Source organism: Plasmodium sp. gorilla clade G2 (assembly GCF_900097015.1).
Source record: "Plasmodium sp. gorilla clade G2 genome assembly, chromosome: 13".
Lineage (NCBI taxonomy): Eukaryota > Apicomplexa > Aconoidasida > Haemosporida > Plasmodiidae > Plasmodium > Plasmodium adleri (nom. inval.).
In genome coordinates, this window is record NC_041705.1 from 1,979,935 (window position 1) to 1,996,627 (window position 16,693).

Consider the following 16,693-nt stretch of genomic DNA (forward strand, 5'->3'; position numbering starts at 1 on the left):
TAAAATTTTATATAAATATAATTCTATATATTTCAAGATACGAAATATAAGTAGAATTAAAAATGTATCTATTTAAAACTATATATATGTATGTTTCTTTAAATATACTTTGTTTACTCACTTTAATACATACATATATATATATATATATATATATATATATATTGTATGTATGTATAATTGAATTTTTTTTTTTTTTTTTTTTCACATTTGATTTGAAAAAAAAGAAATTTTAATAAATTTTACCATAATCATGTAAAATGTTAACAATTACAAATATATATATATATATATATATAATAAGTAAACCTTATATATATATATGTATCATTTTAGTTAATTTTTTTAAATAATTTTTAAGAAAAATTTACACTTTTATTAAAATTTATATGAAACCTTTTTAGCTTTATTCTTTTTAACAATCATGTTAAATTAATAAATATATTATATTATTACATATTAGTAATATAATTATTACGATGGTACTATACATATATATATAATATATACTATGTTATTCTCAAAATTGATAAGTATTTAACTTTTTTTTTATACATAATATTATATATATATATATATTATTTTTTATACTTTTGTAAATTAACATAAAATATATTTATAATATTAAAAGGTATATATATATATATATATTTTCTTTCATATTATTTTAAATAATTTAAAAAGTAATAGGAAGAAGAAAAATAAGGTTATAGGGAATAATGTAAAAAGTTATAGTACAATATATATAATATATTATGTATTATATAAATAAATAAATAAATATATATATATATATAATGTTTTATATTTATCAGTAAAGGGCCTTTGCGGTTTCTTTTATCCACATAAAATATTAATATTTATTATATTTTTTATTTTTATCTCATTTATTATATTATATTCATTTATTTTTTTTTTATTGTATATTCTTTTAAGCATTGTTTAAAAATAAAAGGAAAAGAAGATGGAAATTACATGTGATAATGAAAATAGTAATAAAAATGAGAAAGAGAAAAATATAATTTCATCTAGTTATTCAAATGATAAGGATAAATCGATAGATAGTGTATTTGAAGAAAGTGAAATAATACAAAACAATACAAATGATGATAATTCTTTAATGAATGATGACATAAAATTTTATGATGTTAATGGTATAGATGATATGAAAGAAAACGAGGAAAATGTTTTCCTTTTTAATGAAGAAGAATATTGTGAACAATTTTTAATGAGAAGTGATCAAAATGTATCACAATATGAAGAAGTATATAATTCTTATACAGATGATGATTTGGAAAAATTTTTTGAAGATAAAGAAAATAATGATAATTCTATAAATAATAATTCAGTGGAAAATAAGATACATATCTTACAAAATGATATAATAATAAATAAAGATGATATGAAATCTTCATTTGAAAATAATACATTAATTTATAAAGATAGTCAATCATCTTATATTGAACAAAAAAATAATATTATTGGTACATTCGAAATAACCAATAATAATATACAAAATAATGAAAATAGTGAAAGTGAAAATACAAATAAAAATAATGATAATATTACATATATTAAAAATGAAAAAAAATCTTTTGAAGAAAATTCTGTTCATATAATTGAACAGCAGACTCTAAATGAAGGTTGTACTGATACTAGAGATTTAAGTAATGAAGAACACACTATGCTATCTTTAAATAGTATGGAAACGAATAATTTTATAGATAATAAACCACAATGTGATGATGATCACAAAGAGGATAGCAAAAATATGTTTTTGAGTGAAGGAGAACATGAACATGTTGCAAAAGGAGAAGTAGAAGGAAAAGAAGAAATAGAAAGAAATGATAATAAAGAGAATGAAGAAAAGGGAGACCATAAAAATAATAACACAAATGAAAACATAAATATATCACAAGGAGACCATAAAAAGGAATGTACTAATGATATGAATACAGAACAAAAGTATATTCTTGATAATAAAAATGAAATGGATTATGAATCAAGTGATAAAAATATAGAAAAGAGTAAGCTAATTAAATGTGATTTAAATAATGTTGAGGAACAGAATAATTCCCAATATATTAATGAAAAAGTAAAAAATAATGAATCTAATATTAATAATGATATACATATAAAAGAAGATATAAAAAATATCGAATTTGATTATGATGACGATGATGAAGATTTAAAAAGTGAAAAATTTAATAAGAAATTAGATATTTTAAATTATTTTGAAAATAATGAAAATCAAGATAATATAAATAATTCCAAATTTTTATTAAAAAAAAAAAAGGTTAATGAAGATCAAACAAATACATTATGGTATAAACATAAAAGACACTTTTTTATTTTCACATTTTCTGGAAAACCTGTATTTACAAGATATGGTAATGAAGAAAATTTAACAAGCTTTTTTGGAACCTTATTGGCTATTTTATCTAAAGTTGAAACATTTAATTTTAATGATATAAATATTGATAATAATAAATCTAATAAAAAAACAAATGGATTAGCTCCAAAAAAAAATACATTAAAATATATTATTAGTAATAATACGAAAGTAGTATTTTTAGATAAAGAAGTTTTATATCTTGTTTGTATTTCTAAAGTAAATGAAAGCATTAATTATATAATGAATATCCTGAATTATATATATTCACAAATTATTTCCTTATTAACAAAAAGTATTGATAAATCATTTCAAATTAAACCTTCATTTGATATAAGATATTTATTAGATGGAGCAGACTTATTAATGTGTAATTTAATATCTTCATGTTCAAGAAATTTATATTCTTTATTAGATGGATTTGAACCTTTACCTTTAAAACCAGATTATCGTAATAAAGTACATAATCTTATATCCTCTTTTAAAATCAGCAATGTCTTACTTTCCTTTTTAATTATAGATGATAAAATTATAGGTTTGTCATTATCAAAATATACATTAAATTCTATGGATATAATAATTATTATTAATATGATAACATCTATGAAATCATTTAAAAATGCGGAATCATGGACCCCTATATGTTTACCGATATACAATCCAAAGTAAGTTTAAAAAAAAAAATGGAACAGTATATATATATATATATATATATATATATATATATTGAAATATATTTAACATATTATAAAATATGTCATATTTTTATATTTATTATATTTCTTTTTGTCATACTTCTTTTTCTTAGCTTGTTCTTGTATGCTTACATAAATTATATTAAGAAGAAGATATGTTGCGTTTATATTTGCTCTCATGCTTCTTCTCGGGATTTTTTCCATCTTTCAAGGCATACATCCATGATTGAATCGGTTAGTAAAAAAAAAAAAATAAGTACTATACAAACATTTATATATAATATATATATATATATATATATATATATTTATTTATTTATATATATATATATATTTTTTTATATATGTTTATTTCCTTTTAGACACTAATCAGTACCGGTTGCTATGATGAAATAGTAAAGGCATCAAACAATGCACCCTTTGCATTACCACAAATTCCTGGGATAGATATTATACACTTATGTTATTACATTCCATACTTAAAACAATATTATAGTTCGAAAATTAGTAATGATAAAATAAAAAGAATATTCAGGATATACCAAAAATGTGATGATATAATGAAGGATTGTAAATTACCTACACAGATTTATATAGAAAGTGAGTATGAGAAATTTTATTGTATTAAAACGAACCTTTATCATTTATATTTATCTGTTCCTTTCTATGTAATAATTAATGATGAAAATATTAATGAAATTTTAAAAATTATTTCAACACATCATAAAGAGATATTTATTAATAACATAAAACAAATAACATCTTGATAATATTTACTTTTAAATAATATTGATTATTTTTTTATATTTTTCCCTTTTTTAAGGATATTATATAGACTATTAATATTAACATTTATATTTGTGCATAAACATATATATATATATATATATATATATATATATATATTTGAATATTTTGATGAATATATTATATTTATTATATAAATATATTAATTCTATAGAATCAATTTTTTCCTGTTGTCTTATTTTTTATATATATTTTTTTTTTTTTTTTTATCGTTTGACTTTTATATATACACATATTAATATGGGTATGTGTAAGTTCATTTTAGTTTATTATTTTTTTTTAATGATAATTATAAGACGTAATTTATTTTATAAATTCTATACATATAGAGAAATATGTATTATAACAAATTAATAATTCTTATACTAAATTATATATTAAATGAATTTATTTAACAAATAAAAAATAAAAATATAATACATAAAAATGGATGACAAGATATATATACAAATATATAACTAATGGAATAGATCTATCACAGATTTTGTTTCTTCATATATATATAAATATAAATAAATATATATATATATATAATATAACAAAATATATATCGGAATGTACATAAAAATATATGTATTATGTATTGTTTTAAAATATTTGAGTTTACAAAGGCATATTTTATTATTATAAAGTGGAAAGATTTTTAAATTTACAAATTGCATATGTTTTATTAAATATATATATATATATATATTTATTTTTGTATGACTATACCCATCTGTCATTGAATTTTTTAATTATATATAAATAAAATATAATTTTTTTTTTACTATAAATTTTTTCATTTCGATCTTCTATTGAGACATCATGTAAGATATCAATTGCTTCCATTAATTCAAAATATAATTTATTAATAATTTTTAATTTGTTTATTTCAAAAAGACATAATTTTGACAAGGTTCTTAAGGTTTTATTTCCCCCTAAGAGATTAAAATGAATATTTCCTTCTTCTCTTATACGCAAAAAATCACTTAAGAATAAATCATATTCATCTGTATGAAATGTTAAAAGTCCAGAATATTGTGGAAGCATAAATCTATCAATGAATCTCCTATATAACGATCTACGTTGTTGTCCTTTTTTTTTTAAATCTTCCATAAAATTTTTATATTTAGTTATTTGTTTCAATGTAATTATTTGATGAGCCGTAATATAAAATAGATTCATAATTTCTGTTTTTCTGAATTCATATAATTTTTGTTGCAGATTTCTTATACTAGGTTCATTAATATCAAAATTAAATACATTTTTTACATACATTTGAAATTTGTCTTTTAATAGTTTAATGTTGTTTTGTTCATCTAATAATATTTTATTCACATTTAATAAAATAGGATGATTATTTATATCATCTTGTGTTTCTCCTTCTAACGTTTGCATAGATTTTTTATTTTCTGACATTGCCTCATTAAATATATATAAAAATATAGCTAATAAACATTTCAAATCACCATTAAGAGCTTTATTTAACTTCACAAAAGATCTATGCACTTCTGAATCTATAGTCGATTTTGTTATTCTAAGCATATCATTAATTAAAAAAAGCAAGGTATCAATATTAAGAGTATAATAATTTCTTCCTAAACTTAATTGTTCTAAATAATTCAAATATAATACGTTATTTAGTCTTTCTTCAAGTATTAACATTGCATTAATTTGAAACATAAGTAAAAAGTTATTAGCACTTCGAAAATAAACTAAAGGCATTCTAACAACAATCAAATGTAAATATTTAATATATCTTTGTAATTTTATAAGTTCAGAAGTTAAATGTAATAACTTTCCATGGTTTAGAGTAACTTTTTTATTTATACTTGATTTTATATCATCTGGAACAAATTCTATATTAGTTTCAAAAGAAATGTTAGTTAAATAATCTGAAACAGATTTACCATTAACCATTATTTGTCCATTAGTATTAATATTTAAGTCCATATTGTTTCCACAGATTAATCGTAATAACCTTATATCATTATATGATATAGATTTATATAATGAACGTAATATTGTGTTCATACTTCGAAGTGAATCATTATTATATACGTTTACTTCATGCTCAAATGTTTTTAATACATTATAAGTAGTTTTATATAATTCCTTTTCTTTTTTCAGTTCTTTATCATAATTCCACAGAACTAATTCATCAACTAATTCAGGAAATATTTCTCTTACACTTTCATATCCATGCCCTACTACACCTTCAGGGATATTTATTTCACCTCTATTATATTGATGTTCTACTTCTTTAATATTAGTACCTAATGTATTTACAATATTATCATCTGTGTACGTAGATACCTCAGCTAGTTTTCTATTCCATTCTATCTTTGAATAATCAAAAAAGTAAGTAGCAGGATAACTATAAAGTAAAAAAATAAAAATAATATATATATATATATATATATTATATATGCAAGTTATATATATTAATAACAATAGACATTTTATTAAGATTAACAAAAAATATACATATGTATTAATTTTATTTTTATTATTTCTTTTTTTTTTAAAATTAAATTAATAAATAGAATACTTTTTTATATTTGGGAGTAGACTAATAAATTGTATTTTTATATTTACTCTTTCGACCTAAATAAAATTGTATTAAAAAAAAAAATAAAAATAATATATATGTTGTGAAGAATATTATTATGTTTATAATAATAATATTTATTATTATTAATTTTGTTTTTTTTCTTTTTTGTTATATCATTTTATGTATAATTATTTTACCAAAGTATGCAAGTAACAAAGTACAACCCAAAAAACTCTCATTGGAGAAAATATTATGGTTCAAATAAAAAATACATATATATATATATATATATATATATATATATATTATATCAAATCGTATATAAATTACAATAGAGCGTTATTTAAAACAAATTACATTTCATTATTCAATATATTATTGTACAACCTTTTTATTTATTTTCACCTTTTTTTTTTTTTTTTTTTTTTTTTTTTTCAGCACTTCTTTATATAATTTATTAAAAATGAATAAGCATCTCTATATTATTATTCTTTATACATTAAACATAGGAGATACAAAATTTTATAAAAAAAAAAAAAAAAAAAAAATAGAAATCTCTATCAAAAATAATAAATCTATATATATTTTTTTAAGTGTCCAATTATTATAATTCCTTTTTTAGATAAATATGGTTTAGTCCATTTTTGATTTTCTATATTAAAGAATTATTTTATTTATTATTTTTTTCGAATTATATATTCTTCATTATTATTTATAATTTTAATTTTTAATAAATAATTATATTTTTTATAAAATTTTATATATATCTATAAGAACCCATGCAAATATGAAATAAAAAAAAATATATTATATACATATATATATTATCAAAATTGTTTTATTATTATTTTTTTTTTTTTTATTGTCCACATAGTAGTAGGCATATAATATTCCTACGAAAAAAAGAACAACCCACATCCAAATATAATACATATAATAGAAATATACTTTACATTTTATAAATTGATATAAATAATTAAACAAATAATAAAAATATTATATTTTATAAATAAAAGAAGAATACATATTTTTATAATATTTTATATGTAAATTTTATTTAAATATTTTAATTTAATATAATCAAGAAATAAGAAAAAATTTGTAAGCATGTTGCATTTTCCTTTAAGGATGTAAATATAAGTATATATAGAAGGAATATAAATATATATTATATGTATTTATTTTGAATTATAAAGAACAATTAAATTTTTCTATAAAAAATGATGTATTAATAGTTGAAAAGACTAAAGGCATATTATATTAGAAAAATAAAAAAAAATATATATAAATATTTATATTATATTATATTTCTTTAAAGACTTCATGAAATATATATATATATAATACCATACAACAATACAATAAAATATTATAATTATAGTAAAAAAGACTTGACTATTATATAACCAAGTAATTGTCAATTATAAATATATAAATATAAATATATATATTTTATGTGGTTTATATATAATATATATATTATATGAGATATTATATTTTAATGGGAATAATATATATGTTTATATAATAAAGTCCAATTTAAAATTTTTTATTATCTAAATAAAAACAACATATATATATATATATATATATATATATATCTTTATAATTTTTTGTTGCCATATTATTATTCAATCGTCGTTATGTATATTTTTAAAGTATCACGCAAAATATGATTTTATATATTTATTATAGAACATATAAACTATATAATTTTATATATAATCTTTTATATTTACAAAAATCAGTTTGAATTGAAGATATACTAAAAGTTTCATAATAATAAAAAAAATATATTAAAAATCAAATAAAAGAAAAAGGGTAAAATGAGAACAAAAATTATATTAATTATTAAAAAAAAAAAAAATAAATAAAATAATATACACAAATATATACATAAAAAATATAATTGGGTAAACAAATCCTTTTTTATAAAGTAAGTTCATTTTATAAAAAAGGTGACATATTCAAATTATGATGTATTTAAAAAAATTATGTAAAAATTAATAACTTTGACATTGTTAAAAATTTTTTTTCAATTTTTTTTCATTTTATTTTATTTTATATTATTTTATTTTATTTTTTTTTTTAATTTATTTCTTGGGTTTTGTTTATATTATATAACAATTGTTCTGTATATCAGAATATATAATTCTGTTAATAGATATTACCTTTTCTTTTATTATAAAAACAAGGGAGATAAATATTAAAATCATTATAAATAATGATCCTACTTATAAATAAAATATATATGTGTATATATATATTTTACTTGAAATACATAAGTAAATGACAGCAGCCATTTAATTTGTATCAATGTATTTTATTTTAATATGCATATAATATATATAAACATATATATATATATATATATATATATATATATATATTATATTACTTTTAATATTCAAACAAAACAGCTAGCTTTTCATTATGCTCTATATCATATAATTCTTCATTTTCTGAACTTTCGATAGGTTGAAACATTTTATTTCTTTGTACTTTCCAAATTTTCCATGGTTTATGATCTAACCAATCCTTCTTAATTATATTAATATATTTTTCAAACCATATTCTTTTTTCTTCTTTCCATGTTTCCCATACCATGCATTGTTTATTATTCATATAACTTTCTTTTTCTTTTACCCAATCTAACCATTCGATGTCTTCTTGTATAGATAATTCTTGCCATTTCAATTTGTTTTCATTTTGTACAGCAGTATATTGATTTATCCACATATCATCACCTTCAAAATTCCAATCTATTTTTTTCCATCCATTTAAACCATTCCATTTATTAGATTTCCATACACTCCAACGTTTCATTTGTTTTTGTTTTAAACTACTTTCTGCTGTTCTCATAAATTCTCTAAATTTTATTTCCATTTGTTTGGTCCACTCAGAGTCTATCAACTTTTCCCAATCATTTTTTTTCCAATTTAACCAAAATTCCCATTTATCATGCATAAAATCTTCTTCCAAGTTATTAACATAAGCTAGCCAATTATTATATATTGTTGGAAACCATTCTTCCCAATCTTTAATTTTTTTATTTATGAATTTCCTTTTCTTTTCTTGTTCCAATTGCATAAACGATGCCCATTCTATTTCTGTATTTTTTTTCCATTCATTCCATGCTTTACTTTTACGTTCAAATATATTTAGTTTATGTCCTTCCATTTTATTTACATCTTTGTCATTATTTCCATATGCATTTAAACTATTATTTAAATCTTCTTCAGAATTTGTATTTTCACTTGAATGGTTATGTAAAAGATCTTGAGGAATTATATTTGTACTGAAATTGTTAAATAAATTTACATTTGTATTTGTATTTATATTTTCATAGGTATTTACATTTGAATGTTGATTAAAATTTTGCTCATTCATTTGTGTCACTTCTGACATATTATTATATGCTTTAGTTTTTGTTAGCATCATTTCTTGACTAGACATTTCATAAGATTCAATATTTTCTTCTAAGTAATGTGACATGTCATCATTATCGTTTTCTATTTCTGATATAATTTTATGAACTTCCGTATCAACCATTTTATTTATATCATTAATCCAATTTTCTACTAGCTGTTTTTTTTTCTTTTTTTTTTCTTCATCTGTAATATTTGGTTTTTCAAAAACAATTTCTATTTCATTTATTTCACTTCCATCTTCTTCCAATCCTGCACTTCCTTTAAGTAATTTTACTCCTTCTTCAAACAATTCTATTCCTTCTTCAAATTCTTGAACTTTTCCATGAGGTACCTCAATTTCTTTATTAACTGTAACTAATAAATTTGGAATATCATTATTAGTTTTATCTATACCTTCCATCCATTCTTTTATTTTTTTCATTCCTGATTGAAATTTTTCTACACCTTTTTCTATTAATCGTTTTTCTTCCGTACCTTCTTGTAGAATTATTTCTTTTGACTTATCTTTTTCTTTATCTTTACCTTTGTCTTTATCTTTATCTTTACTTTTGTCTTTATCGCTATCTTTACTTTTGTCTTTATCGCTGTCTTTACATTTGTCACTGTCTTTACATTTGTCACTGTCTTTACATTTGTCGCTGTCTTTATATTTATCGCTGTTTTTACATTTATCGCTGTCTTTATATTTATCGCTGTTTTTACATTTATCGCTGTCTTTATATTTATCGCTGTCTTTACATTTGTCGCTATCTTTAGATTTGTCGCTATCTTTACATTTATCGCTATCTTTATCTTTACCTTTATCTTTAATGTTGTCTTTATCATGATCTTTATTTTTATGCTTTTCCTTTTCTTTATCATTGCACTTATGTTTATTTTTCTCTTTTTCTTCTGCACAATGTTCTTCATTCACCTTAACTTTTTCATCTTCTTCCTTCTCCTTATTTTTTATATTGTGCTCTTTTTTTGGATCTTTACATTTATGTTCTATTTCTTTAAACAATTCATTTAAAATTCTAACCCTTGTATATTTTAAATCGCATTCATTTTTTTTTTGTTCTACCATCTCTTGAGTATTTGCGTATTCACCATTTACATCCTTCTTTAATATAGTATCAACTTCATTAGTATTAACATATTTTAGTGCCTTACAGCATTTTTTTGTCCTTTTCTTTTTCTTAATATCCTAAAAATTATATATTTAAGATGCGGAAAAAATTAATACCAAAAGTAAAATATATGTACATATATAAATATATATATACAAAATAATAGTAAATACTCATATATATTTTTTATTATATTTCATTTCATCTTACCTTATTCACGCGTTTAAATACATATTTTAAAATCATAATAGTTAATATATAAAAAAGTTGGACAACATGGTCCTTATCTATTTTCTCCACTACTTTTTTGTCATGATTTAATGCACTAGTTAATGGAGTTTGAAATAATTTATATGTAGAATTAATATTGTTATAGGTATTCAATTCCATATGCTTTTCTATTTTTTTTTTTTTTTTTTTTTTTTTTTTTTTTTTTTTCTCCTCTTTTTGTGGTTCTAATATATAACAAATTATTCAATAATATTATAAGTTACTTTCAAATTTATATATGCTATATACAAAACTAATAATAATGTATATTATGATTTGTATATTCATACAAAACAAAACAAATAATAAAAAAAAAACAAAATTAAAATGAAATAAATAAATACAAATATATATATAATTAAATATATGTATACAGCTTGTTTTTATTTTAAAGATATGATTTCACTGATATTACATATATATATACTATAAATTTTTTATGAAAAAAAAAAAAGACTTAAACTAAAAAAATAAAATAAAACAACATAAAAAAAATAATTCATATATATATAAATAATTTATACTTGTATATATCTACTATAATATATACACAAATATTTATATATATTTATTCTTTCTTAATTATTCTAATGGATAATGGACTAATTTTTCGAATAAGAAAAAATATTATTTTTTTTATTTCTTTTATGTATTTTATTCAATTATAACAAAAAACAAAAAAAAAAAAAAAAAAAAGGAACAAATCTGAACAAAAATATAAATTTATGATTTAGATTTTCTGTTTTTATAATACAGTCATTGAATTATTCCTTTTAATATATTTTATTTTATTCTGTTTTACGTTATATTTATTTGTTTTGGTGTTCATTTATTTTTATATTCACCAAAAAAAACACAAATAGTATGTATGTATGTATGTATGTATATATATGACAATGTTACGTAAATATATATATATTATATAAATATATTGTATGATATTTAAATATACAATTACCATAATATATATTAATAGATTATCTAATAAAACAAACATTGACAAAGATAATATTATTATATTTATAATATTTATATAATTCTTTATATGTTGTATATTCGTTCATTCGAAATATATATAATATATATAATAATATTATATATAACCTTCTTTTTTAATATGTTTTTATCTACGAAAAATTAATTTATTATATATAATAATGCATACATAATTTTTCTTATATTATACTTTTATTATAAATAAATAATATTATTATTATATATATATATATATATAATAATATATATATATATAATACCATTTTAATATATTATAAAACACTTTACTTAAAATTATATATAAAATAAAATATATGAAAATATATATTTTAAAAAATTAAAAAAAAAAAAAAAAGAGAAAAAAAAAAAAGAGAAAAAAAAAAAAGAAACCAAAAAAAAAGGAGAAATAAAAAAACCAAAAAAAAAAAAAAAAAAAAAAAAAAAAAAGATAAAATTTTATTATTACATATATTTATATATATATAATATTTAATATTCATTATATGCATATTTAAAAAAAGTTCAGATATATATATATTATATTAATTATTAATTTTTTTTTTCCCTATTCAATATTTTTAACTTGGATAAATAATATTTTAAACTAACAAATTCCGTAAAACGATTATGGCACAAAAAAAAAAAAAAAAAAATATATATATATATATTTATATATATAATATTTTATACATGAATTATTTTTAATATGGTGTTTTTAAAATAATTTGTTTTTATTGGTGCTAATCGAATATTAACTATTTAAAATAATAATAATAATATATATATATATATATATAATTTTATTCGTTTTATTATATAAATGTTATACACATATATATATATATATATATATATATATATATATATATATATATATATTTTAGTAATAATTAATTAAAATAATTAATATCATCAAAATGAATATAAATTTTCACTATTATATTATTACTGTGTTTATTTGTTCATATGTTTATTTTTTCTAAATTAATCATTTCCATGTTTTTAGAAGGAATTTATTTTGAATTTATATTCTGATAATGGGAGCAAATATATTATGTTTTTTTTTTAAACTAACATTATTTTAATTGTTTATTTTATTAAAAATGCAAAAAATATGTAATAAGAAAATATATTATTACATTTCTAATAATAAATAATGGAAAGTTCTTACATTTTCTAAAAATGTAACATTTAAAATAATAAAAAAAGGAGTGGTTATAATTTTTATGATAAGTATGAATTGGGTAATTATTTTCCTTAATGCATTTTTATAATTTTTATTTTTTCTCTCTCTATATATATATATACATATATATATATTTATTTATTTATTTATATATTTGAGAATATATCTTCTTATTATATAGTTCTTTTATATATTATAATGAAAAAAAAAAAACATTTTAACTTCGTTTTATTATTCTTTATATTTAAGTACACGCCATATTTTTATTTATTTAATATGAAAATTCGTAAATCGTTATATGTATAAAATATGCTGAAATATTCAATGCACCTCATTAATTAAAATATAGACGTTATAAAAAAGAAGAAAAGCGTTAGTAGAAATATGAATTCATTATTATAATAAAAATATGTCTTATTATTTTTATTTTTTTTATTAGTGTGTATTATTTTATAAAACTGAAAGTATGACTTTGTGATGATTTCTTAAATTATTCTATAAAAAAAAATTAAGGAAAAAGAATGTATCCATTTGATATAAATATTTATATACACACCTACACATATATGAATAAACACCAAAAAAAAAAAAAAAAAATATATATATATATATATATATTTATAATTGTCACTATAAACGTATACATCTATCTATCAATAAAAAATATAAAAATTTATATATTGTTAGTAAAAAGATTATTTAAAAATGTTTTAAAAAATATTAAAAAAAAATTGCTGAATATGAATTAAAAAATTTGAATATTAATCTATATTCTTAAAAACTCAAGAAATAAATATAATATATATATATATATATATATATATATATATACATATAATGTATATTTAAAAAAAAAAAAAAAAAAAAAAAAAAACTATTAAAAAAATAATAAATAATCAGTCATACATTCACAAATAAAATACGAATATAAACAATTGACATTATTTAAAATAAATAAAATAATTAAATAAACAAGGAAATATTAAAATTAAAAAATTTTGAAATAATCATTCTAATTTTTTTTTTTTTTTTTTTTTTTTTTTTTTATTAATAAAATATATATATAAAATAAATTTTTAATTAATTTATAAAGGTAAGGAAAAAAAAAAAAAAAAAAAAAAAAGAAGCTTAAGCTTCAACTATTTCGTCATCTTGATATTGATTTCCATCTTCGTATCTTCTATAATCTTTTTTTCTTCTTTTAGGTCTATGATAACCAGGGTTGTAATTACCATCATCATTTGGATAATTTCCATGTGGTTCAAAATGACCAAATTTGTCTTCTTTATTTGTTAATAAGTGATTAACAATTACTTTGAATATGTAAACATAGAATACAAGACAAACCAAATGCATAGCAGTTCCGATATATTTAAATCCTCTTCTTTTAAATATATTAGATACATGTTCCAAGAATATTGGGAATGCAAGAATAGCTAATTTTAATAAGTGATTTTTTTTTGGATGTAAAGCACTAACTAACTTGGTTTCAATAAAATTATCAGCTTTTTTAAAAACTGCTTTAAAATCTCCATTTTTTTGACTTGAACCATCATCATAATTCTGTTGTTCTACATAATCACCAATTACTTCATTTTCTTCTCTAGTTTCAAAAGTATTTGAATCTCCTTCTTGAGAATGTGAAAATGTACGTCTATGTTTTACTTCAGTATATCCAGTACGTTCACCAGTATGATAGGCCTTAAGATTTACATCTTCAGTTTCTTCGTTATGATCTCCTTGTGCTAAAATTCTTCCTTTGCTTAATCCTTGAGTTGTGTTCACAGTGTCAGCATTCTTACTAACGTTTCCCTATAATAAATAAATTAGTTAACAATTATATGTATGCAATTATATGAATAAATATATATATATATATATATATATATATATATATATATATATATTAATATATGTATAATACAGCATGTAAATATTATGAAATGGGAAATATACATGAAAACACAAAATATTATATAATACAATAAAAAAAAATAAAATAAAATAAAAAAATAACACATATATATATATATATATATATATATATTTATATATCATCCTTTCTATTATCTTACATTGTGTGATGCATACAAGGTCCATATGAAGAGTGAAAATGCAAATATTTTCACAAGAAAATGAAAAGAATAAATCCTTCCTTTAATATTTCTTTTATTTGATGATTTCTCCATACTTGATTTATTATACGATGGAACAATACTGTTTTGTTCCCCTTGGAATCCCATAATATTATTTACAGAATTGTATGTCTTCATTTGAATATATATGTTTATATATATATATATATATATATATATATATATATATATATATATATATATATTTATATATATTCTATATATATTAATAATAATTTATATATTTTTTATTAAATATACTTTAAATATATTTTTTAATTTTTATTTGATCCAATACAATATATTAAACGATTATGTAAATATATATATATATATATTTATATATATTAAAATAAAAATCACGGACTAAAATTTAATTTAAATATTTTTATAGATTATCCCAAAAAATTAAATAAATAAAAATAGAACAAATATATTTAAAAAAAAAATAATAATAAAATAAAAAATATATATACATATAATATTAATATAATAACAATCTTGTGCATATAATAATATTTTATTATATAACAAAAAAACATAAGAAACAAAACCAATTTTACATCTAATTAGTACTTATTATATATTAACAATATATATATTTTTTTTCAAACATATAAAATCATACAACGGAATCTATAAAATTATATATATATATAATATATAGTATAAATTATTATATTATATTATATTTATATATATTAGATAAATATTAATAAAAAAAAATATATATGTATAAATAAAAATTATTAAAACATCAAAAAAAATATTACTTATAAAAATATTCTAAGAATGGAAAATTTATAGAAATTACAAAATTATAAAATATTATTTCAAAATTTTCCCATTTATGTTTTTTTTTTTTTTTTTAATATATATAAAATATAATATATATTTTTTTAATAATAATAATATTAATTTTTAAACAATATTCTATTAAAAAAAAATAATATATATATATATATATATATTAAATAATATCATGTATGATATTATTTCTACATAATTTTTTTATTTTCTTATTTATTTTATCTAATGTTTTATATAAATATAATATATCTATTATATATATAAATATATATATAATAATAATATTAATATATATGTTATGAAAAAAATATCTTAAAAATAAAAGA

The 16,693-nt window shown here is 17.7% G+C and overlaps 4 protein-coding genes across 4 annotated transcripts; 1 reads left to right on the plus strand and 3 right to left on the minus strand.

Annotated features, from left to right (window-relative positions):
• Positions 1-964: 964 nt before the first annotated feature.
• Positions 965-3,854, plus strand: PADL01_1351900 (vacuolar fusion protein MON1, putative; the record flags this gene model as incomplete). The annotated part of the gene is made up of 3 exons (XM_028684083.1): positions 965-3,057; positions 3,201-3,321; positions 3,450-3,854. 3 exons carry the CDS (start codon positions 965-967, stop codon positions 3,852-3,854), a joined length of 2,619 nt encoding a protein of 872 aa, XP_028540196.1.
• Positions 3,855-4,602: 748 nt separating this feature from the next.
• On the minus strand, positions 4,603-6,669 carry PADL01_1352000 (fam-f protein; the record flags this gene model as incomplete). The annotated part of the gene is made up of 3 exons (XM_028684084.1): positions 4,603-6,253; positions 6,428-6,483; positions 6,628-6,669. 3 exons carry the CDS (start codon positions 6,667-6,669, stop codon positions 4,603-4,605), a joined length of 1,749 nt encoding a protein of 582 aa, XP_028540197.1.
• A 2,161-nt stretch (positions 6,670-8,830) lies between these two features.
• Positions 8,831-11,360, minus strand: PADL01_1352100 (tryptophan-rich antigen, putative; the record flags this gene model as incomplete). The annotated part of the gene is made up of 2 exons (XM_028684085.1): positions 8,831-11,047; positions 11,181-11,360. 2 exons carry the CDS (start codon positions 11,358-11,360, stop codon positions 8,831-8,833), a joined length of 2,397 nt encoding a protein of 798 aa, XP_028540198.1.
• A 3,190-nt stretch (positions 11,361-14,550) lies between these two features.
• On the minus strand, positions 14,551-15,695 carry PADL01_1352200 (Plasmodium exported protein, unknown function; the record flags this gene model as incomplete). The annotated part of the gene is made up of 2 exons (XM_028684086.1): positions 14,551-15,234; positions 15,498-15,695. The coding sequence occupies 2 exons, from the start codon at positions 15,693-15,695 to the stop codon at positions 14,551-14,553; spliced, it is 882 nt and encodes a 293-aa protein (XP_028540199.1).
• Positions 15,696-16,693: the final 998 nt, after the last annotated feature.